The sequence below is a fragment of the Micromesistius poutassou genome (assembly GCF_964030765.1).
Source record: "Micromesistius poutassou genome assembly, chromosome: 12".
NCBI classification, from domain to species: domain Eukaryota; kingdom Metazoa; phylum Chordata; class Actinopteri; order Gadiformes; family Gadidae; genus Micromesistius; species Micromesistius poutassou.
The window spans coordinates 7,787,699-7,811,616 of NC_140282.1; the positions used below are offsets into that span (position 1 = coordinate 7,787,699).

The 23,918-nt window shown below is 45.7% G+C and overlaps 3 protein-coding genes and 1 pseudogene across 4 annotated transcripts; 2 read left to right on the top strand and 2 right to left on the bottom strand.

Moving 5' to 3' along the window:
* The first annotated feature begins 273 nt into the window (after positions 1–273).
* On the top strand, positions 274–4,060 carry LOC311356411 (membrane-spanning 4-domains subfamily A member 3-like). Its single transcript, XM_084476186.1, has 7 exons — positions 274–320; positions 692–828; positions 1,049–1,156; positions 1,865–1,921; positions 1,994–2,116; positions 2,357–2,461; positions 3,602–4,060. Exons 2-6 carry the CDS (start codon positions 706–708, stop codon positions 2,456–2,458), a joined length of 513 nt encoding a protein of 170 aa, XP_084332312.1. The 5' UTR covers positions 274–320; positions 692–705; the 3' UTR covers positions 2,459–2,461; positions 3,602–4,060.
* A 1,501-nt stretch (positions 4,061–5,561) lies between these two features.
* Positions 5,562–6,858, bottom strand: LOC311356146 (E3 ubiquitin-protein ligase TRIM35-like; annotated as a pseudogene). The gene is made up of 2 exons: positions 6,586–6,858; positions 5,562–6,538 (listed from the first exon to the last, which is right to left on the bottom strand). The product of its transcript is annotated as an E3 ubiquitin-protein ligase TRIM35-like (transcript).
* A 4,161-nt stretch (positions 6,859–11,019) lies between these two features.
* Positions 11,020–12,542, bottom strand: LOC311356623 (E3 ubiquitin-protein ligase TRIM35-like). The gene has a single exon (XM_084476408.1). It carries the CDS (start codon positions 12,441–12,443, stop codon positions 11,022–11,024), a length of 1,422 nt encoding a protein of 473 aa, XP_084332534.1. The 5' UTR covers positions 12,444–12,542; the 3' UTR covers positions 11,020–11,021.
* Positions 12,543–13,665: 1,123 nt separating this feature from the next.
* Positions 13,666–23,230, top strand: LOC311356687 (histone-lysine N-methyltransferase SMYD3-like). Its single transcript, XM_084476497.1, has 6 exons — positions 13,666–14,115; positions 19,864–19,927; positions 20,019–20,129; positions 21,131–21,188; positions 21,755–21,906; positions 23,152–23,230. Exons 1-6 carry the CDS (start codon positions 13,952–13,954, stop codon positions 23,194–23,196), a joined length of 594 nt encoding a protein of 197 aa, XP_084332623.1. The 5' UTR covers positions 13,666–13,951; the 3' UTR covers positions 23,197–23,230.
* The last annotated feature ends 688 nt before the right edge of the window (positions 23,231–23,918 follow it).

Sequence of the window (23,918 nt, forward strand, 5' to 3'; positions counted from 1 at the left end):
AGAGAAACAGAGTCTCACCCAACAGACATAAACCTGAAGCCTGTGGATCAGACGTACGTCGTCGCTCTGCTGACCTTCAGTCCCAGGTCCGAGGTCGTCGGCCAACCAGCCGCTGCGTGGCCCTGATGACTCCTACCGTGACCACACCTCCTGGGCTCCTCCAAGTGCTGCTCTGATTGGCTGTCTGTCCTGTCGGCTCCTCCCCCTCCCCAGCGTGGGAATCATAAGCCAAGCGTTAAGACATATTTATTAAACATCCATGGTTGATAAGGACGCTATTATTTGCAAAGGTTTTGACGAGTGCTACTTTGAGATAAACGGTTTGTAGAATTATTTTCACCGTTGTGAAACACTAAACAATGTTGACAGTGTTGTCAGGAATGTGCTTATGGTAATTCAGATTTAATAACCCTAGGACAATAACAGGAATGTGTGGATATGTAACTTTGAGATGGATAAACAGTGTGCAGTTTGGAGGTCATTTAACATGTATCTACATTACTACTATATATACAGCTCACTTGGTTATTAACTAAATCATAACATACATAATAATACAAAGTATGAATGCTGCAGACTTTTAAAATATTTGAATCTTTATATTTGAGTCCATTGGTGCGTTGTTAATCCAGTGTCATCGGCATTATCGCACTGAATTAAAACAAATGTGATCCAGTTGTTTGTCACACAGCTGGAACGTTCACGATGTCAGCGGTGAAGTTTGAGAGCTTCGGGGTGAAGAGGGAGACGGAGGATGAAGAGGAGGACGAACAAAAGGCCCTTGTCAAACTCAGGACATTTCAGAGGGGCCGTCCCACACTGCTGGGAGTAAGGGCTGACACACACACACACACACACACACACACACACACACACACACACACTGACACACACAGATACACGCACACACACAGACACACGCACACACGCAGACAGACACATGCACACAGACACACAGATACATACACACAGACACACACACACGCGTTGGTGAGGCACGTGGATGTGTGGTGACGTTGTTTACCATTGTTGTTGTTGTTGTTTCCAGGCGGTTCAGATTGTGATTGGGATCGTCCTGATGGTGAAGGTGGGGGCCATGTTCTTCATTGACGTCCACTTCCAGATCTACTCCACCTCCTACTGGGGCTTCCTCTTTGTGAGTCAAACAAGACGTCTTCATGAACTCATGAACTCAAATTCAACAATGTTTATACACTACCGTTCAAAAGTTTGGGGTCACTTAGAAATGTCCTTATTTTTTAAAGAAAACCACAGTTTTTTTCAGAGATAACAAGATAACATTAAATTCATCAGAAATACAGTCTAGACATTGTTAATGTGGTAAACGGCTATTGTAGCTGGAAATGGCGGATTCTTAATGGAAGGTGTACAGACCACCATCACTCCTGTGTTCTACTGGTACATTGTTGAGCTCATCGTGTTTAAAGGCTAATCAATGATTAGGAAAAAGAGTTTTCATTGAAAACATGAAATTGTCTGGGTGACCCCAGACTTTTGAACGGTAGTGTATAATTATATTTAGTACATGCTACACGTGAACCTCCTAAGATGGCGCAATTTGATTGGTTCGCTATCTCAGGATATTGGGCAATATCCCGAGATTGAGATCTCAAACTTAGGACATTGTTTTCATCGCGTGGCGGTCGTCTCGTCACGCTAATAAAAACAAATAAATCCCGGCAAAAAGTGTTATCTTGTTTATTTTTGCAGTGTTCACGTGTAGTATAAACTATTTACAGAGCCTGAGGTGAATAATAGTTAAATATTTTAATAAAAATGTAATGTATAGAAACATGACACTGACGTAGAGATTGACACAGAGGTCCCGTGTGTCTTGATGTAGTTCATCACCGCTGGCTCCATGGCCATCGCCACCAACAGGAAGCTGAGCAGGCGCAAGGTGAGCCCTTATCTTATCTTATCTTAACCCCCCCCCCCCCCCCGCTGTGCTGTAAGTGTCCGTGTGTCTCAGATGAAGGGCACGCTGTGGACCAACGTCCTGGCGGTGCTGGTGGCCGTGGGCGGCGCCGGCCTGCACTTCTACGTAGGCTTCACCTACCCATCCTGTCACACCAACGACGTCTGCTTCTACCTGGTGAGACCTACATTGTCTGTCTGTCTGTCTGTCTGTCTGTCTGTCTGTCTGTCTGACTGACTGACTGTCTCCAGGGCCTCAGTGAGATGTTCCTGGTGGTTCTCTGTCTGTCTGTCTGTCTGTCTGACTGTCTGTCTGACTGCCTGTCTGTCTGTCTGTCTGTCTGTCTCCAGGGTCTCAGTGAGATGTTCCTGGTGGTTCTCTGTCTGTCTGTCTGACTGCCTGTCTGTCTGTCTCCAGGGCCTCAGTGAGATGTTCCTGGTGGTTCTTCACGTGGTGGAGCTGCTCGTCGCTCTCCTGGTCGTGTTCTTTGCCCACAGAGCGCTGCGCTCGTCGCCATGACAGGTCAGCTGATCTCCCCTGTGATGTCACCGGCAGAAGGGCATTTCATTGGTCGATAATACAAAGACAGAAGGAGGGGCGGGACTGGGAAGACTGTCAGTCTGGAACCTTCTCTTGATGTCGCGTCAACATTCTGACTCTATTCTACACAGGCCTTTCTAAAGGATCATTGTTTAATGATACAGGTTGGAATCTGGTCTTATATAATTCATCAAGTATCTCTCAATGTTTTCTCCTACTATGCTTTTATCTAAGTTGCATTGTCTGTTTTATTAGCAACCAAATGAAAACAAGAAATGAAACAAAGTTAAAAGAATCAACTTAAGCCTGCTTCTGTGTTTCTACTCGATGCTCTACTATCTACGAAGGGACAGCGAGGCCGAGCGTGCTTCTGTTGGGTTGTAAACGTGCTTCTCTGTCTTTAGTGATCCTCAACAGTGTGCTCTCTGCTATTCGGTCCTTGTTTGTATTCAGAGCCAACGTGTAAAGTCCTGATTCAACCGTCCACCGCAGTGTTGCACTCTGCTCACAGCTCAGCTCCTCGTCCAACTTCACCCCTCCTAGAACTCTCAGCCCGGATTGTCTTTAATAAAACAGGCGGTTCACTTAGAGATTAGAGCTGCTGTAAGATGTAGGAGTTGTAGAGAGAGGGGGAGAGAGCAGAAGAGATTAAGATGTAGATATAAGATATGTAAGAATATAGGACCCAACGAACCCCCCCTTCTCTCTGCTCCCTGCTGACTCTGCTCCTCCACTGAGGGGCGTGGCGCTCAGGCAGCACAGCTTAGCTATGTGATTGACAGGCAATGTGGATTTCCCCCGACCAATCAGGGAAGAGATGCGTTGATTCGTCAGAAATGAGACAAATATTCTGACAGAGGATTTCAGTCCTTTAAAGCGCGGTTCTAGATGGCTATGGCACGTCTAACAAATCACACTCAAATGATACAGCACATGTTGTGTCACATAAAACGATATGTTTAAGAGTAAGAACTACAAGATACACGATGAAGGGCTGCACTATATATAGTGCACTATATGAATTTAATTATATATAGTGCACTATATATAGTGCAACCCTTAATAGCTTTCATGAAATTCTGGAACAAAATGTAAATATTAGTAATTCATTTTTGTTTCTAGGGACGACAGACGAGCCACTTCCTGCCCAAGATTTCAAACAAGAAACACTAATTAGTTTGCATGTCATAAGTGTTGAGAATGCTAAGACACTAACACAACACACAGGTAACATCTTTTACTGACCAGACATGATATAGTGTGTCAAATACTCATCATTGTTCATATCATTGAGGTATTTTAAAAGATATGCACCGTGTCTCTAAGACTATTTTACTTCATTCAATTTTATAAACACATTCAAAATAAATGTTATTTCAAAGCATTCTATTTATATGTCAAAATAATTGTTTTTATTCGTATTTAATTCATGCTATATTAACATTTCTTTTATATAATCACAAAACTTTAATATTGAGTTGGCGACAATATTTTAGCCTAAAATATATATATATATATATATATATATATATATACAGTATCTCTTGTACATTTGACCATTTTCATTGCATTCATTTTACACTTTACATTATTTGTATAGTTATCCCTAATAAAAAAAAATATGTCTTGCATGCACTGTGTTTACACAATGTATTTTATAAGATATAGCTTATATTTTATATCTTATATCTTATATTTACAATTGTTGCATCTGTTTGTGCTTTTATCAGTTCAATTTCAAGTTCAATTTTATTAAAAATTGCATCGCTCCACATGACTATTTATCACCGTAGTTCTTGAGTAAGTTAGCACAATATTGAACAGCTTAAACTATCAATCGTCTCTTTGTCTCATTGGTACCCCTCATCAAGTCCACTCCTCACCCATATCCCAACTGACTTTCGATGGACAGGATATTCCTCTCTCCTCCTCAGCAACAAACCTGGGAGTTCGGTTCGACCCCCACCTGACCTTCAATGAACATATAAAACATCTATGCAAGACTTCATTTTACCATCTCTGCAATATTTCAAGACTCCGTCCCACTCTATCTCTCCCAGTAGCAGAACAATTGGTCCATGCCTTCATTTCCTCAAGGCTGGATTACTGTAACGGGCTCTTCATTGGGATACCTGGCAAGACCATACAGAAGCTACAATACATCCAAAACAGCGCCGCCAGGGTCCTGATGAGAGCCCGTAAATACGAGCATATCACCCCCATCCTTCAATCACTGCACTGGCTCCGTCTCATCCCGGATCAACTACAAAATTCTGCTACTCACTCATAAATGCATCCATGGACACGCACCTACCTACCTTCAAGAACTCATCACCCTACAGTCCACTACCCGCGCTCTCAGATCTACAAACACCATGCTCCTCCAAATCCCTAGCACTAGGCTCTCCACCATGGGAGACAGAGCTTTCTGCTCGGCCGCACCACGCCTATGGAACAGTCTCCCAATCCAGATGAGGGCCATTCAGAACCTGGACTCTTTTAAAATAGGCCTGAAAACCTTTTTATTCAAAAAGGCCTATGGCTGCTAATAAGATTTTTAACCTCGTCTTATAGTCTTTATTGAGTATGCTTTTGTTTTCTTTACCTTGCTTTTAACTTTTTAACCTTGTAGCACTTTGAGATCTCTTTGATGGAAAGTGCTTCAGAAATAAAATTTATTATTATTATTATTATTATTAAATTTATTATTATTATTATTATTATTAGACCCCCCCCCCCATAAACTTTTATATTTGTTTGTTTGTTTATTTGTTGTTTCCTCTGTGAAGCGTTTTGAGTGAGAGAAAAGCGCTATACAAGTCCAATTTATTATTATTATTTATATATTTTTTAATATATATAAATATCTGTTCCGCTGTTCATATATATATATATATATATATATATATATATATATATATATATATATATATAATTAATATATGATACTATGTTTCTAAATACTAGCGACTCTAGCAGGCAAACAGAACTGACAAAGTTACATGACAATATGTAGGGAGACACACACACACACACACACACACACACACACACACACACACACACACACACAGGAAGCAGGTCAATCTAGCTGAGTGCATTTGGAGACATCACACACTTTAACATCTTTGGTCCGGGCTTTGCCTGCTGCTCCAAGACTAAACCAAGGGAAGATGTTGTCAGTGTCTTCAGGGTCGTAGAAGGACACCTCCCCTCCATCATAGTCCAGCTGGACTCTGATCCTCTCTGGAGTCCTCTTCAATGTCAGGGTTTTACCAGTACCCGGAGTGTACTTTCCACTGCTATTGAATAAACACCAGATTCCATTATCTGGTGAAGCAGTACGCTCTCCTTTCCTGACCACTGACTCTTTAGCAACACCTATTCTCCAGCTAGGATGGTCTCCCACCTCCACCTCCCAGCAGTGTTCCCCTGAGCTGAAGCCCTCAGAACCCTGAACCTCTCTGGGTTGTTAGGAACCTTCTGGATTACATCGCTATGTCTCACTCTGGTCAGCTCATCAGACAGAGAGAGCCATTCTGATGCAGTGTTTGGGTCCAGAATAACAGGGCCGAAGGTGGTCCTCTGCCCTCTCTCCTCCCAGACTCTGTGGACCAGGTTTCCCAGGTGTTTGGCCTCGTCCAGCAGCGCTCCAGGAAGCGGCCGGGGATCAGAACCGTAGAGCAGGGTTCTGGCACAGATCTGGGAGTGCTTCTAAGTGCTGAGGAACGCCACGCCGTCCTTCTGCAGGTCTGCCTCTACAGCCGAGAGACCCTCTGAGAGAGACCGGATCTGCTCCTCAAGAGTCTCCCTCTCCAGCCGGATTGGCTTCCTCTTCTGCTCCTCTTCCTCTCTCAGGGCCGCCACTCTGGCCTCCTTTTCCTCGCTCAGGAACCACTGAAGCTGTTTAAACTCTGCTCTGATCCGCCTCTCGGTCTTCACCTGCTGTTCCTTGAGGTGAAGAACCATGACCTCATACGTCTTCTCCAGCTCCTGGAGTCTCCTCCTCCTGTCCTTTAAAGCCGTGAGGTCATGTCTCAGCTGCTGCTTCAGCTCATGCTCCTCATCAGAGGGGTCAGACCTCTGTCTTCCAGCGTAGGAGTCAGCAAGGATTTCCTCTTACAGAGGGGACAGTTCTTGTTCTCAACTTGGGCCCAGAAGTCCTGGAGACATCTGGAACAGAAGCTGTGGTGACAGCTCAGAGACACCAGGTCCTTGAGGATCTCAGTGCACACGCTGCAAGTCAGGTAATGTTTGAAAAGAGGGTTTTCTTCAGCCATTTTAGCGGAGGTATAAACAGGAAGTGACTCCGGATGCGTTCCTTAGTTCTGAACTCTTTGTTAATAAAGTCCAGAGGTGGTCTGTACCCTACAGATTCAGGAGGTCTAGAAAAGAGAAACATATATCAACATGTCAGTAGACAACAATAACTAACACCTATAAAGATATTAAATACGTTGTTTCCTTATCAATGCTAGAATCGGTTGCATTGGCCTTTACGTTACAATCATCACTAATGAATACTATCTACCATCGGCAAATTAATATTAACTACTGTGACATATTTTAGCTGTAATATTCTCTTGTGACACATTTTAGCTGTAATATTCTCACATAGCCACATGGAGCAGCACCGAGCACATAGTTGAGAGGTAATATCCTCTCACAATCACAAGAGGGCAGCACTGAGCACATTCAACAATTATGAGGTAATACTCTCACATAATCACAGAGGGCAGCACTGAGCACATTTAACAAAGTTGCAACATTTACACATAGGGGGCAACAACGGACACACAGATGAAGTGAGCAAGTTTTTTGAGTTGTAGAAGAACTCTACCTTCACCTGATAATAAAAGCAACAGGATTGCTTGGAAGGGGCAGAATCTCTTGGGTGGCGTATCGTAGATATAAAGCTTAGAGACGCTCTGCGTGTGTTATATACCATTCCTCTCCTTTTGTTTCATAGACGATAGACAATAGACCAAAACCTTTACCAAATAAAGTGAGTTAAAAGCGATCCTGTCTCGGCGGCCTTTCCTGGATTAAAAATAACATAACACTACCCTATCGCTTTCCGGTCACCTTCTCTAACTTTATCTAAACTGAATACACATTAGCTTGCCCGGAATATGTGGCTATAAATAATACCAATGACATAGGCTAACTTTACTCATTTTGGTTCATGTGTGGATCATCGGTCCACTTACTGCCAAAGATCCCTCTGGGCTTTCTCGATTCACCGATACGAAACAGATGCGACTACATCGATACGTGGGCCCCTGAATCGATTTAAATTGACCAATAATCTGTCGACGCACCAATTTAAACGTTACGAATAGGTTGAGTGAAGCTTTAGCCTGACATCAAGACAGCATTGTCAACTCATTTCATTCCGTTTCGATACGGATGCTGAAAACGAAACTTAAGGAAGTGTGTGTGTGTGTGTGTGTGTGTGTGTGTGTGTGTGTGTGTGTGTGTGTGTGAGTGAGAGAGCCACAGTTCTCTCTTGGATTACCTGGCCACACACGCACACCAAGTGAGCAGGCTAACAGCAGGCTGGGGAGCCTGACTGGCTAGCATTTGTTTGTCTGGTTGCGGTTGTGAAATTGGTCAGCAAAAGTTCTGACGCGTCCTGTGGCCTAGTCACGGTTCTCGCCCAGATTCCCTAGTTGGCCGCCTATTTAGATTTTGAACAATGCTGGCGTGTGCCTCTTGTGGAGCTCAGCTTCAGGTTGACGACGGCCATGAACTGTGCCCCAAGTGTCTGGGGGTGGGTCACCTTAGGAAAGCTCTGTCGGACCCACCCACTCCCTCTCTCTCCTGTGTGTGTGTGTGTGTGTGTGTGTGTGTTGTGAATAGAGTGTAGTGATTTAGTGTGCAGTGCATTTGGTTGCCGTGTTTGAATAAGATAACTGTTTGGTTGTAAGTCCGATCGTGGCGTAGTCTGCTACTGTTCTGGGCCTACGCTGTGTTACTGTACAACAGCCTGTGACCTGCCACAGAAGCATGAACCAGATGAGGATGAGGCAACAGAGGAAGAGGCATGTATTTAAGCCTCCACCATCTGTGGATCTCATTTAAACTGAACTCTGCGGTAACATCGAGGTTTCATTCTTTATCAACAGGTTGGTTTTCTTAATTTGCCTCTTAGACCAGACAAAGGACAGCATGTTCCCATATGTAATTGCCTATGATAGTTCTTATCATTCATATAAAGTATGTAGCCTATAGCCTAGCCTCTAGAAAGTCTGCTCTGCTGCTCTTCTAGAAAGGCTGCTCTGGGTTCCTCTAGAAAGGCTGCTCTGCTGCTCTTGAAAAAATGTTGACTTTATCTTGTTCAGAATTTGATTCTGAACAACTTTTGTATTGGGGTCAACATACTGTGGCGATTTTAGTGACAGGCCACGCCCATTTCGATGCCATGCCCCATTTGAAAAAATGTTGACTTTATCTTGTTCAGAATTTGATTCTGAACAACTTTTGTATTGGGGTCAACATCATAGGACTTGATGAATCCAACTTGATGTTGATATGAGCAATTAACTATTTTCGCGGTTTAAACCACTCCCCTTTTAAAACTCAATGGTGCTTTACACTTTATTGTACAGACTAATCCTTATGGTAGATTGAAGATAATGGGCCATAGATGATTTGTGCCAAAGGATTTTTGTCAAAGTCAAAAAACCTGGGATCCTTAGGGAATTGACTGTTTTTAACTAAATTCAAAATGGCGGAAAATATGGCTACCAGAAGTCATAGGTTTAACTGGCTTATTTGTTCATCATGAGGATTTGCATGTGTGTGCAAAGTTTCATGAGTGTAGGTCAAACCGGTGGCGAGATATGCTTGTGCAAAGTTTGCACTTTTGAACGGTTGGTATAGCGCCACCTTGGGGCCAATGTGAATTTGACGCATAGAATATCAAAATTTTCACCAGTCCCCACAAATGTGCCAAATAAAAATGAGTTTTCGTATATGTTCAGGGGGGGAAAAATGTAGTCGAAGTTCTGAAAAATAATAATAAGAAACGGACCAATTACAATAGGGACCTTGCCGGTTTTGGCTCGGTCCCTAATTACAATAAGTTGCCTTCGCACACTTTGTGCTTGGCACCTAATTAATATTATGATTTTTTTTTTTTTTTTTTTGGACCATTCCGCGGCACCCCTGAGCATGCGTCACGGCACCCCAGGGTGCCGCGGCACCCACTTTGAAAAACCCTGTTCTAAATCAATCAGATGTTTTGAGATGCTTTTAAAATCATTAAAATGGTTTTCCTTATATAAATTGAATTTACCTCTGGACCATATTTTTTTAACATATTCTTCCCGTAGAAATGAAGGCATGATTTTGCAGAATGTTTATCGGTTTTATACTGTAAATTAATGTAAACATCAGCAAAATCTTTAGTTTAGGCAGAATAATGCCGTTCATTTTACGATAATTACTCTTTTGTGACTTTACACTTTACTTAAATTTTCACAAAATATTCTGTGTTTTCTACATATTACGACTGTAAAAATTAAAGTTATGTATTGTTAGGGTTAGGGTTATTATTTACGGTTATATACGGTGATATACTATTTTAGATTTTACGGCCTTTGATTGCTGCTATTTGATCGTTTTTTACCGTGATTTCTACTGACTGTGAAGTGTATAGAGAGAAAAGGCAAGATATGTTATATATTGATAATATGATTTATCAAGTCTCAGTTCATAGCCGGGTGAACACATAGTAGTTCAACAGTAATCCCAAAAATTACCCCATTCCAGGTGTCAGGTAAGTGTGGCAGGGCCTTTTCCTGTTTATCACACATTTCACAAAGGTGGGCTACACAAAATTGGGTTGGAAAGCTAGACTAGCTTTACTGTATAGCCACTGTCCATCTGATTGTCTAGTTAGCTAACATATATTACCCCCCCCCCCCCCACACACACACACACAATCTGGACTGTGGTCCTAACTTTTACCCCTGTTGGCTTTTACAATCTTTATCTTCATCATTTATTTCAACTTTATGTTATTCAAGTATGTAATTTTTTAATTTCATTGACAAGCAATTCTATTATGGTCATACTCTTGTTTGCTAGCGGCTACGATTTCAGTACTAACACCAGCTTAACACCAGCCCGGCATCCTTGTTTTCTTCTGTAGACGCGACCTGTCACCTGTCAATTTAGGCTCCTCATCACCACTCCAAGATGGCGGCCGAATTTCTCGCGTCACAGCAGCCAATGCTGCGTCTACTTATAAGATGTCTATGTTGGTCATGACTAGTGCAACGTTAAACATCAGTGAAAGGAACCCGAGTCTCACGTGTATCAATGGGCATTACTATAATATATATATATATATATATATATAATATTATATTTATATATGATACTATGTTTCTACATACTGAGACTCTAGCACGCAAACAGAACTGACAGTTACATGACAAGATGTAGGGACACACACACACACACACACACACACACACACACACACACACACACACACACACACACACATATATGGAACAGGAAGCAGGTCAATCTAGAGCTGAGTGTGTGAGGAGACACCACACACTCTAACACCTTTGGTCCGGGCTTTGCCTGCTGCTGCAACACTAAAATGAGGGAAGATGTTGTCAGTGAAAGTGTGTTGATAGGTGCAGATGAGAGTCATGTCTTCAGGGTCGTAGAAGGACACCTCTCCTCCTTCATAGTCCAGCTGGACTCTGATCCTCTCTGGAGTCCTCTTCAATGTCAGGGTTTCAGTATCAGTATCAGTATCCAGAGTGTACTCTCCACTGTCATGGAATAAACACCAGATTCCATCATCTGGTGTAGCAGTACGCTCTCCTTTCCTGTCCACTGACTCTTTAACAACACCTATTCTCCAGGTAGGATGGTCTCCCACCTCCACCTCCCAGCAGTGTTCCCCTGAGCTGAAGCCCTCAGAACCCAGAACCTCAGCGTACTTACTGAACCTCTCTGGGTTGTTAGGAACCTTCTGGATTACATCACTACGTCTCACGCTGGTCAGATCATCAGACAGAGAGAGACAGCGTGTTGCAGTGTTTGGGTCCAGAATAACGGGGCTGAAGGTGGTCCTCCGCCCCATCTTCTCCCAGACTCTGTGGGCCAGGTTTCCCAGGTGTTTGGCCTCGTCCAGCAGCGCTCCAGGAAGCAGCTGGGGATCAGAACCGGAGAGCAGGGTTCTGGCACGGATCCGGGAGCGCGTGGAAGCACTGAGGAACGCCACGCCGTCCTCCTGCAGGTCTGCCTCTACAGCCGAGAGACCCTCTGAGAGAGACCGGATCTGTTCATCAAGGGTCTTCCTCTCCAGGAGGATCCTCTTCCTCTTCTGCTCCTCTTCCTCTCTCAGGGCTGCCACTCTGGCCTCCTCTTCCTCGCTCAGGAACCGCTGAAGCTGTTTAAACTCTGCTCTGATCCGCCTCTCGGTCTTAACCCGCTGTTCCCTGAGGTGAAGAACCATGGCCTCATACGTCTCCTCCAGCTCCTGGTGTCTCCTCCTCCTGTCCTGTAGAGCCATGAGGTCAGGTCTCAGCTGCTGCTTCAGCTCCTGGACTTGTTCCTCTAGAGGAACCACCGTGTGACCCTGGTGGTGAGGAAACTCACACACATGACACACCGCTCTCTGCTCCTCCTTACAGAACCACTTGATATCCTTTAAGTGTTCAGTGCAGAGCGCCTGGGCCCCATCAGAGGGGTCAGACTTCTGTCTTCCAGCGTAGGAGTCAGCGAGCTCCTCGATGGAAAAGTTAACGCCTAGCTCCTTTGAGGATTTCCTCTTACAGACGGGACAGTTCTTGTTCTCAGCTTGGGCCCAGAAGTCCTGGAGACATCTGGAACAGAAGCTGTGGAGACAGCCCAGAGACACCGGGTCCTTGAAGATCTCAGTGCACACGCTGCAAGTCAGGAAATCTTTGAGAGGAGGGTTTTCTTCAGCCATTTTAGTGGAGGTATAAACAGGAAGTGACTCCGGATGCCTTCCTTAGTTCTGAACTCTTTGTTAATAAAGTCCAGAGGTGGTCTGTACCCTACAGATTCAGGAGGTCTAGAAAAGAGAAACATTTATCAGCATAACCCGACAACGATAACTCATCATACAATAAAGATAGGTGTGAATTAAATGTGGTTTCCTCATTAATGCTAGAACAGGCTGCATTGGCCTTTACATTACAAATCATCTCTAATGAATACTATCTACCATCAGCAAATTAATATTAACATTGAATAGGAATCTACTGAGCCAAATGTTACCTTCTATGGTAATATAATCCAGAATACTAAAGTTATCTTGTAATATGCGTTCTTTAATATATCCCAGAATACTAAAGTTAATATCTAATGTGTATACACGGTCATCTTCTCTAACTTTATCTAAACTGAATACACATTAGCTTGACCTGAATATGAGTCTATAAATAATACCAATGACATAACTTTACTCACTTTGGTTCATGTTGATCATCGGTCCACTGACAAAACAGTTCTCCTTACTGCCAAAGATCCCTGTGGGCTTCCTAACACTCACCTCAGGTCATTCCTCTTCACCTAAGGCTTCTCATCCTGAAGAAGAACAACTCCACGTATCGTCCCAACGACTGAACTCTGATCCCAGGGTCATAATTAAAAGATCTGAATAGTGTCAGTGTCAATAGTTAGGAGGAAGCTCTGAGGCAAGTTATTTCAAAGTTAGAACGGAAATTAAGAACTAATGTTGACTTCAGGAATAGTGTTTTTCATTTCAAAAGAATCCCATCATTAGAACATCCATTAAAACATCAACCCTTGATTAATCAGCGGTCCATTACCGTTTTCTATTCGGTCATCTCTTCATTTGACCGTTTTCTTTATAGCCCGGACTTCATTGATTGATTTAAAACATATTTTCAAACAGAATTCAAAAATCTAACCCATAACACTAAATGTTAATTTATTGTATAATGTCAATAAATGTCTTGTTCATTAAGAGTCCTTTATGATCTTTAATGTCAGCACAAAGTTCACGTCATTCCACTGGTCATGTGATGTGTTGGACTCTCTCTGGTCCGTCTGGTTAGGCTGAGAAAGTCCAAAGTCCAGCAACAAACGGCCACTAAGTTTCATTCTCTAGTCACCCTATGAGTTCTCTGACCCAGTGGGAACTGGCTGTCAATCACACGTCACCCATCACTGACAGGGGAGAGATGTACTCTGATGTGTAGGGACGATATTAATTGGACCTTTGTGTTTTCAAGGTGAATGGGTTTGATGCACAGAACAAGCAGTTAAGCATGCAAACCATTTTTTCCCCAAAGTTAAACGTTTTCGTCTCCGATCGTCACACCGAAGCGGTGGAAACGACCGTTCGTCTACGTTGCCGATGACGCAATGACGCAAAGTCTCCGCACAATGCGGATGTAAACACAGCTCGACTCACGTGGAGGACCTGTGTACCCCTGACCCTCCCAGTGAATGATGTCCGTGAAGGTGGAGCGGTTCTCCAGCCCCGGGAAGGGGAACGGGCTGCGGGCGGTGAGCGGGGTCCCAGCGGGGGCGCGCGTCTGGGCCGCCGCGCCGCTCGCCGCCTGCGTCTCCAACTCCCAGACCGGGGAGGTCTGCAGCGGCTGCTTCACACGGTGAGACCGGAGCACTGCCAGCTGGTCCTGGAGCATGTGGACCACACTGTAGGACGGGTCCGGGGTCACACTGTAGGAAGGGTCCGGGGTCACACTGTAGGACGGGTCCGGGGTCTGGAGGGGCTGCTTCACACGGTGAGACCGGAGCACTGCCCAGCTGGTCCTGGAGCATGTGGACCACACTGTAGGACGGGTCCGGGGTCTGTTGGTCTGTGGGGTCTGTGGGTTTGTAGCGTCTGTAGGGCTGGTGGGTCTGTAGGGTCCGAAAGGTTTCTATAGGGTCTGGTGGGTCTGGTCTTTAGTGTCTGTAGGGCTGGTGGGTCTATAGGGGTCTTCGGGGTCCGGCCGGTCTGTGGGTCTGGTCTGTAGGGTCTGTGTGTAATGGGTAATGTGTTGACCAGTAGTCTAATACCTGATCATATTAAGAGCTGACCCTTAATCAGTGTTAGTGTTCGTGTTTGACATCGATCATGACTCCTCTGTGAAAAGGGATGAAAAGGGAAAGGGATGTGTTCCCCCGATCAGCCACCAGATGGCAGCAGAGTACCTTCAATATCACGTTGTGATTCTCAAGCTGAAGGTCTCGCTAAACCAGGGGGGAATTCCCCACTATTCACGGAGCCTGAGGTGAATAATTGTTTTAGTTTATACTACACGTGAACACTTCAAAAATAAACAAGATAACACTTTTTGCCGGGATTTATTTGTTTTTATTAGCGGTTTATTCGTTTTTTTATTAGCTGACATTTTGCGATGAAAACAATATCCCGAGTTTGGATCTCAATCATGGGATATTGGCCAATATCCAGAGATAGCGAACCAATCAAATTGAGCCATCTTAGGAGGTTCACGTGTAGCATATACTAATAATATATATTCATAGCGGCAGTTATAATAATACATATTTATAGCGGCAGTTGACAAAGCATTTGTTTCTATGATCCGAGTGTCTCAGAGTAGATGACTGAAGCCCACCGTGTGTGTTTGCTAATGCGTTCTTGTTGTCCTCTACATATTTGATAACCACTGTCTGCTGGAATAGGAGTATGCGCGGGTCCACTGATGATGAGTAACTAGAGAGAACATTTTGATGAGAGTGAAAACTGCTGCTGAGTTTTACAGACTGTGATGTCTGCTGTCTCCTCACTCTCACAGAGCAGATAGGATCCTCTCCTCATAGTGAATGTTCCCAAAGAGTTCTCCACTAATGACACACACACACACACACACACACACACACACACACACACACACACACACACACGTTCTTTCTGTTATTGTGTCGTGATTGTGTTATTGTGCTTGTGTTCCTCTTGTGCGCTCGGTTGATAGTTTTTTTGTCATGTGTCGGTCAAACATCCGGTTGTGTTTCTGTGCGTCGTGTTGCGCTGCTGCGTGAATATTTATTCTGAATTATTGAATAAATGTCACGGCCTCACCTCGCCCCGCAGACAGCATCCGTGTGTGTGTGTGTGTCTTCAGGTGTGTGTGTGTGTGTTCAGGTGTGTGTGTTGGTGTGTGTGTGTCTTCAGGTGTGTGTCTTCAGGTGTGTGTGTGTGTGTGTGTTCAGGTGTGTGTGTGTGTTGTGTTTCTAAAGGAAATGAGTGTGGGGGGGCATCAAAGCTGTGGTTAATTACAGACCTTGAAGGCTGTTTTGTTAGTAATGACACACACACACACACACACACACACACACACACACACACACACACACACACACACACACACACACACACACACACACACACGAGGGATCCAGGAGGATTGTAATTGGCTCAGTAAAACAAACGACTATTAGAGGTTTGAGACTCCGGGCGCGGAGCAGCGAGGGAGACGCAGACAGGAAGTGCTCAGATAACCAGGAAGGACAGCAGTATCCCCCCACTGGGCGGAGACACTCATATGAACATAAGGACCTCACGAACCATCCCAACGAGAGGAGGAGACGGTCTGACAGACGGAGGGAAGGAAGAACATACATGCACTCACACATCAATAACACCGCTTACACACAACTGGAATGGCTCTCTTATGGTTTTGTTGAAAAACTGTGTGTCTGTGTGTGTTTGTGTGCCAGTGTCTGATCGACGTGGTGTGGCATTGTTTTTGACAAATTACTTTCTTGTATGTGACACAATTATCTCAGTCTCTCATCAGTCTTCAGAACGCTCTCTCTCTCGCTCGCTCGCTCACTCGCTCTCTCCCTCGCTCGCTCTCTCCCTCTCCCTCTCTCGCTCTCGCTCTCTATCTGTCTTACTCTCTCGCTCTCCCTCTCGCTCTCCCTCTCTCTCTCGCTCTAGATAAATAGTCTAAAAGTTGAGTTTAATGAGCGTTTTGATTGAGCGTTCCGTCAGTGAACTTCCAGCGGGTCTTCAGAGGATCAGAGATGATTTGAACGCGGCAGAGTCGCCTTTCTTTGTCTTTTCTGACAGTCCGTCAACGTGAAAAGTTCACATTTCTGACTTGAAGACATTACCTTTGAGGAAACCCGTTTACAGACATAAACAATGCGTTGGATCATCACAACACATGATACGGATATGGAAATTGAGAATGGATTTTATTTATTTATTTAGTCAGTTTGTTTATTTGATCATTTATACATTAAACCAGGGATGTCTCTGCTGCAGCATTCATGTTTTATTAGGTTATGGACTGTACACGTGTGTATATATATTATATCTGCATTATTTGTTTTACTTAAATCCTCCCTTTCCCCTCGCAGTTCTATTATATTTAAAACATGTTTTTATAAAAAACAATAAAAAAAGTTTATGCAATTACTGGAACTTTAAAATGAAACAAAAAAGATGCTGCATGCTGTCAAATAGTCAGAGATATGTTATTGTGTCGCAACTATCGCTACGAAATCCGACTTTTAGAACCCGAGCGGGAGAACAGAACGTCTCTGAGTCTCTGATCCCTAACGTCTGACGGTGAGAGTCTCTTTGAACTCGGCGCTCCTGTCCCGGTATTCCCGGTATTCCCGGTATTCCCTCTCTCTCTCCTGCTGTCATCAGTGGTGTTTAATCACCGGTCTGATCCGCTGTCTGGGTCTTTCTGTCAGAGATCATCAATCATCAATCATCCACGATCCACCCCGCTCTCCCTATTGACTCATTACTGATGTGCTCACCTGAGATGACACCCTTTAGTTATTACCCTGTTGCATCTCTCTCTCTCTCTCTCTCTCTCTCTCTCTCTCTCTCTCTCTCTCTCTCTCTCTCTCTCTCTCTCAGATCATTTTGCCTGCATCTGTCTCTCTCCACAGTCCCGCCCCCTCTTGGCTCCTCCCCCTGCTGACAGACACCCAGGTGGCTCTGAACAAACCGATAATCTGATGCGAGTTCTAGTTTGAACAGGTTCTGGGTCCCGCCCCCTCGTGCGTCGTCTCACTTCCTGTCTTCATCATGATTCAGCCGTTCATGTGTTCACCCAGATCCACTCCTGGAAACCATTTCTACCTCCAAGTTTCAATTATGCTGAGAAGTGACGTGTGTGTGTGTGTCTCAAAGATAACGATGAGCCGTTCTTTACTAACCCTCCGGCTGCTGCTGGGGAGATGCTGGTGGACCAGGTGGTGGACCAGGTAGTGGACCAGGTAGTGGACCAGGTAGTGGACCAGGTGGTGGACCAGGTAGTGGACCAGGTAGTGGACCAGGTGGTGGACCAGGTAGTGGACCAGGTGCTGGACCAGGTAGTGGACCAGGTGGTGGACCAGGTGGTGGACCAGGTGGTGGACCAGGTAGTGGACCAGGTGCTGGACCAGGTGGTGGACCAGGTGGTGACCTGTTGACAGCGTCTGTCTGCGTGACACTTGGTCTTTATTCTCCTCTGCAGCGGCTAGCGGCTAGGTGATGTAGCTCGTTATTGAGCAGGCTCCTCTTGACACTTCTGGGGGGTTCATGCTCATTACCCCCCCCCCCCCCCCCCCCCATGTAATGGTTTAGTGAAGCAGAAAGTCAAATTGAATCAAAGCGGCTTAATAGCTGAAGGCCATGAGTTAGGCTAAATAGCGAGGCTAGGCTATATAGTGGTTTATAATCCGCCTGGCGTACCACCCTCCACACCCCCACTCCGTCCTCACAGTACGTGTTATTGGTCCGCTCTCACCGCGCACTGTACTGCTCATCTATTATTCAACAGACACACACACCCCTTCACACATACGTACACACATAAGTACACACACACACACACACAGACACACACATATGTACACACGCACCACTGGCTACTGTGTGGGAGTGAGCCGCAGCTCGGCCTACAAATGAGGAAAAGCATTGTGGCATGACCAGGTAGTACGGAGAGAGACACACACACACACACACACACACACACACACACACACACACACACACACACACACACACACACACACACACACACACACACACACACACACACACACACACTATCTTGCGTGGCGGAAGCTTGGATCTCTCTGGGGAAATGATTTGCGTTCCGTACGGTGTGTGTGTGTGTGTGCGCTCTCCCACCAAAGACGCTGGGCAGCGGCCGGCCTCATGAGGCGTCTGATGGTGTAGTTCAGGTCTTCAACACACGTGGTGAAGCCCCTCTTTGTCCCGTTTATTAATACACTACTCCCACATCATTGATATTTGTTAATTGGAAGGCATTATGTGCAGGCAGCTCGTAGAACAGCCGTGCTCGGGCCCTCCCCTGAAGGCCTCCCCCCACCCCACCGGCGGGCGCAGCGGCCAGCGGTGGGCAGACTGCATAAATACATGTTGAGCAGCCCCCCCCCCCCCCCCCCCCCCCGTCCTCTAGAACTGCTGATGCTGTGCAGACCGCTGCCGTGTTTACGTTGCAGCGCTGCTACTGTAGGGGATAGAGAGGGGGGGCGAGGTGTGTGTGTGGGGGGGGGGGGGGGTGTTTCCATGACCCCCGGCTCTCCGGACGGGACGCCATACGTCTCCCGCTCGGCTCCAGACTGACTGAACAGGGCGCTGCAGAACACACACACGCAGCACGCACACGTAGCACGCACACACACACACGTAGCACGCACACACGTAGCACACACACACATGTAGAACGCACACACACGTCTGGCCACACTGGGAGTGTACACAGAGGGAAGAGTGTGAGTGAAGCAATAAATAACACAACACCCTTCAACCGGAAGAGTGATGGGGGTAAGAAGGGAGGGGTGTGTGTGTGTGTGTGTGTGTGTGTGTGTGTGTGTGTGTGTGTGTGTGTGTGTGTGTGTGTGTGTGTGTGTGTGTGTGTGTGTGTGTGTGTGTGTGTGTGTGTGTGTGTGTGTGTGTGTGTGTGTGTGACAACACACTGTGTTGTCGTTCGTACCTCAACACACAGTGTGTTGTGGGTCACACCCCCAGGTGGGCGTGGCTGATGTATCACTCCTGATCCGCTGTTCTGTGGTTCAGGGAGAACATGAAATCCTGCTCAGTAAGAACAGAACACGAGTTCTGCGGAAGGCGTTGGTATCCAGAGAGGAGCTAACGATGTCTCACTACGGCGGTTCTGCTGTGGATGTGCTGAATGACCCCGACCAGCCACTCCACAATTAGTCTCCTGAAACACGGCCCTAATGACCGCCGGGGAGATGTGGCGGTTGTTCTTAATGCGCTCTAGAGAACGTGGTTTTGTTGAGCTAACAAACAAAAATGTTTTGAATCCTCCTCCTTGCATCAAATCGGTTCCATAAGTCATCTTTGAGTTTGTCTCTATTTAAATCTTCTTCTTCTTGGTGTGTTTCCTCAGCCGTGCATCCCTGCGGAGGTGCTCCCAGTGCCAGAGCGCGCGCTACTGCAGCGTGGCCTGTCAGGTACAGGCTGAGACCACAGCATTCACATCTACAGTGGCTTAGTACCACTGCACACGTCCTTATCAGTGTGTGTGTGTGTGTGTGTGTCCAGCGGAGGGCGTGGTCCGTCCATAAGAGAGAGTGTGTGTGTCTCCGGGACCTCCTGCCGAGGGCCCCGACCGACTCGGTGCGGCTGGCAGCCAGGATCCTCTTCACCGCCACGGTACTGTGATCCATCCTCTCTGTAGGTACTGTGATCCATCCCCTCTGTAGGTACTGTGATCCATCCCCTCTAGGTACTGTGATCCATCCCCTCTGTAGGTACTGTGATCCATCCCCTCTGTAGGTACTGTGATCCATCCCCTCTAGGTACTGTGATCCATCCCCTCTGTAGGTACTGTGATCCATCCCCTCTGTAGGTACTGTGATCCATCCCCTCTAGGTACTGTGATCCATCCCCTCTAGGTACTGTGATCCATCCCCTCTGTAGGTACTGTGATCCATCCCCTCTGTAGGTACTGTGATCCATCCCCTCTAGAGGTACTGTGATCCATCCCCTCTAGAGGTACTGTGATCCATCCCCTCTGTAGGTACTGTGATCCATCCCCTCTGTAGGTACTGTGATCCATCCCCTCTAGGTACTGTGATCCATCCCCTCTGTAGGTACTGTGATCCATCCCATCTATAGGTATTGTGATCCATCCCCTCTGTAGGTACTGTGATCCATCCCCTCTGTAGGTACTGTGATCCAACCCCTCTGTAGGTACTGTGATCCATCCCTCTGTAGGTACTGTGATCCATCCCCTCTGTAGCTACTGTGATCCATCCCCTCTGTAGGTACTGTGATCCATCCCCTCTGTAGGTACTGTGATCCAACCCCTCTGTAGGTACTGTGATCCATCCCTCTGTAGGTACTGTGATCCATCCCCTCTGTAGCTACTGTGATCCATCCCCTCTGTAGGTACTGTGATCCATCCCCTCTGTAGGTACTGTGATCCATCCCCTCTGTAGCTACTGTGATCCATCCCCTCTGTAGGTACTGTGATCCATCCCCTCTGTAGGTACTTCTAAACCTTAACTAAACCAGTCAGAGCTTGTCAGTGATGCCTATGATGTGTTTCATGAGGAATGGATTCTGATCCAAACAGAACGAGGATGAAGAATAATTGTTATGTTTACATAATGTTTATATAATGTAATAAATGTTGTTACATTTATTTCTAGTTGAAGTCATCGGCAAAGCAGAGCGAGGAACTGTACTCTCTAGAAGAGCACGAATCACGTAAGAGCGTCATTATTATAGCATTATTACATTATTATAGCGTCATCATTATTCACCTGCATCCTCCTTTAAGAGTGCTTATTGATATATATATATATATATATATATATATATGTATCAAATACTTTGAGTGCTGGCAGATGGATGAATGTTAATTGATTGACATTGTTTTTTAGTTGTTGTATATCTACTTCATACTCCGGCTGGTGTTCATGATGCTTCACGTCTTCTTAAAGGTCCCATGACATGCCACCAGGTGTGGTGTGATTCGCCGTTACAAGCCGTTTTGGAAATCTGCCCCTTATGACATCACAGGTGGGCGTGTCCACCTAGATGTGTGACGGATAGATGAGCGTGTGCTACAGTCCACTGGGTCGGCTGATCTATCCAGCACACATCTGGGTAGACACGCCCACTTTCTGCCCCATGTGATGGCATAAGGGGCAGATTTCCAAAAAGGCTTGTAGCGGCTGATCACACCACACCTGGTGGCACGTCATGGGACCTTTAAGAGCCAGAGGCCGGGTTCTGCCGGTCTGAAGCACCTGTCTGTCTGCTCCCCTCAGACCTGGACGCCATGTCGGAGCAGAAGAGGCGGGGCTTGTCCCAGCTGGCGGACATGTTGCAGATCTACCTGCAGCCCGAAGCGCCGGACCTCATGCAGGAAATGACATCACTACCACCGTCCTGCCAAGACCCCCTCAGCCTCCTCGCAAAGGTAGGCCTAACCACACACACACACACACACACACACACACACACACACACACACACACACACACACACACACACACACACACACACACACACACACACACACACACACAGGCATATGTTGATTAGCAAATGTTTATTGCTGTTTGCATCGCCCAGGAAACATAAACAGAACATATGTCTCAGGTGTGTGTGTGTGTGTGTGTGTGTGTGTGTGTGTGTGTGTGTGTGTGTGTGTGTGTGTGTGTGTGTGTGTGTGTGTGTGTGTGTGTGTGTGTGTGTGTGTGTGTGTGTGTGTAAAGGCACCAGGTGTTTACATGTCGATCCAAACCTCAGACTAATTATCCGTTTGTTAACTTGAGCCACTCTTCCTCTCGCTCTCTCACGCTCCCCTGGTCTTTAATGGGACTCCTAGTGTGTGTGTGTGTGTGTGTGTGTGTGTGTGTGTGTGTGTGTGTGTGTGTGTGTGTGTGTGTGTGTGTGTGTGTGTGTGTGTGTGTGTGTGTGTGTGTGTGTGTGTGTGTGTGTGTGTGTGTGTGTGTCAGTGAGGAGGTGTTTTGTGGTTGGCTGGCAGGGGAGTAGGGGGGGTCATACTAATTGAAAGCATCCCTACCTTCAATTAGCTGAGAACGGCATCATGGGAACACAAAGTTTAAACGAGCTGCAGCCTCTAAACGTAGTGATATGTCAGTGAAACAGTGATTCACTGACAACCTGCTTTGATTTTCTGATCTTCAACATAAACCGCGACAGTTGAACCTGGAGGTTGTGTGTGTGTGTGTGTGTGTGTGTGTGTGTGTGTGTGTGTGTGTGTGTGTGTGTGTGTGTGTGTGTGTGTGTGTGTGTGTGTGTGTGTGTGTGTGTGTGTGTGTGCACGCCACTATTACTGCAGTGTTTTTATGATCCTGCTTGTCATACATGGAATATTCATTGATTAGACTTTTAAAGACGTCAACATAAGCAAATTATTTATACAAACAAAAATGAAGCAGTGTTCAATACCTCATACATGTGAGATTTTGTAATATTATTATTCATTTTCTCAATGTGTGACACACACACACAAGCACACGCACACCCACTCTCTTCTCCTGGCCATTAAATGTACAACTTGATTGTAGCACTTTCAAAGAATAAAGTGTGCCTCCATGTACGGTCCTGTACACCGTGTGCGTTCGTGTGTGCGATTGTGTACTACTGTGCTTGTTGTAATTCAGTGGCGTGCGCTGCTGTTTAAATTGGGTTTGAGGTCTCAGATGGAATCTCGTCCGCTGCCTGGAGAGACACCGACTGATGGGATTCAGGAGAGGAGAGGAGGAGAGGAGAGGAGGAGGAGAGGAGAGGAGGAATGGAGGAGAGGAGAGGAGAGGAGGAGGAGAGAAGGAGAGGAGGAGGAGGAGAGGAGAAGAGGAGAGGAGGAAGATGACATGGCAACAATAATATATATATAGATATTACATACACAGTCAAAAGATCAAATCATGATATTGAATGTCCTGACGTTCTGTGTGTGTGTCCACACCGTCCTGCCAGGAGCCAAGGTCATCAGATCTGAGACTGAAAACACGATCACTGATGATCTCGCTGTCCATATCTCTCACACACACACACACACACACACACACACACACACACACACACACACACACACACACACACACACACACACACACACACGTCCAATAAAGAGGCGAGGCAGGGGTTGGTCACAATACTGTAGGCTGGTTTGTGAGCTGATGTCTTTGCTGCCGTCCGACCCTTTTCATATCCTCCTCCTGAATCAGAGCACGTGTTCAGGTGATAAGATGTTGTTGTGAGAGATGAGATGTGATTAGTAAGCAGCAGTCTAAGTTGACAATAAACAAAAACATAGTTATTGATCTGTACCCAATGACGTGTATACAATATATATATATATATTTTTTTTATTAAGTAGTGGACTTAAAACATTTTTTGCATAATGATTTGTTGGTGGAGGGATAAAAAAATGGTTTAGCTGATAATAAACAATCTTTT

Coding starts and splice junctions, on each gene's coding strand:
- LOC311356411 (XM_084476186.1), top strand. CDS start 706: ATGTCAGCGGTGAAGTTTGAGAGCTTCGGGGTGAAGAGGGAGACGGAG. Junction 1,157..1,864: donor CCTACTGGGGCTTCCTCTTT/GTGAGTCAAACA, acceptor GTCTTGATGTAG/TTCATCACCGCTGGCTCCAT. Junction 2,117..2,356: donor ACGACGTCTGCTTCTACCTG/GTGAGACCTACA, acceptor GTCTGTCTCCAG/GGCCTCAGTGAGATGTTCCT.
- LOC311356623 (XM_084476408.1), bottom strand. CDS start 12,443: ATGGCTGAAGAAAACCCTCCTCTCAAAGATTTCCTGACTTGCAGCGTG.
- LOC311356687 (XM_084476497.1), top strand. CDS start 13,952: ATGATGTCCGTGAAGGTGGAGCGGTTCTCCAGCCCCGGGAAGGGGAAC. Junction 14,116..19,863: donor TGCAGCGGCTGCTTCACACG/GTGAGACCGGAG, acceptor GTGTTTCCTCAG/CCGTGCATCCCTGCGGAGGT. Junction 20,130..21,130: donor GGATCCTCTTCACCGCCACG/GTACTGTGATCC, acceptor ATTTATTTCTAG/TTGAAGTCATCGGCAAAGCA.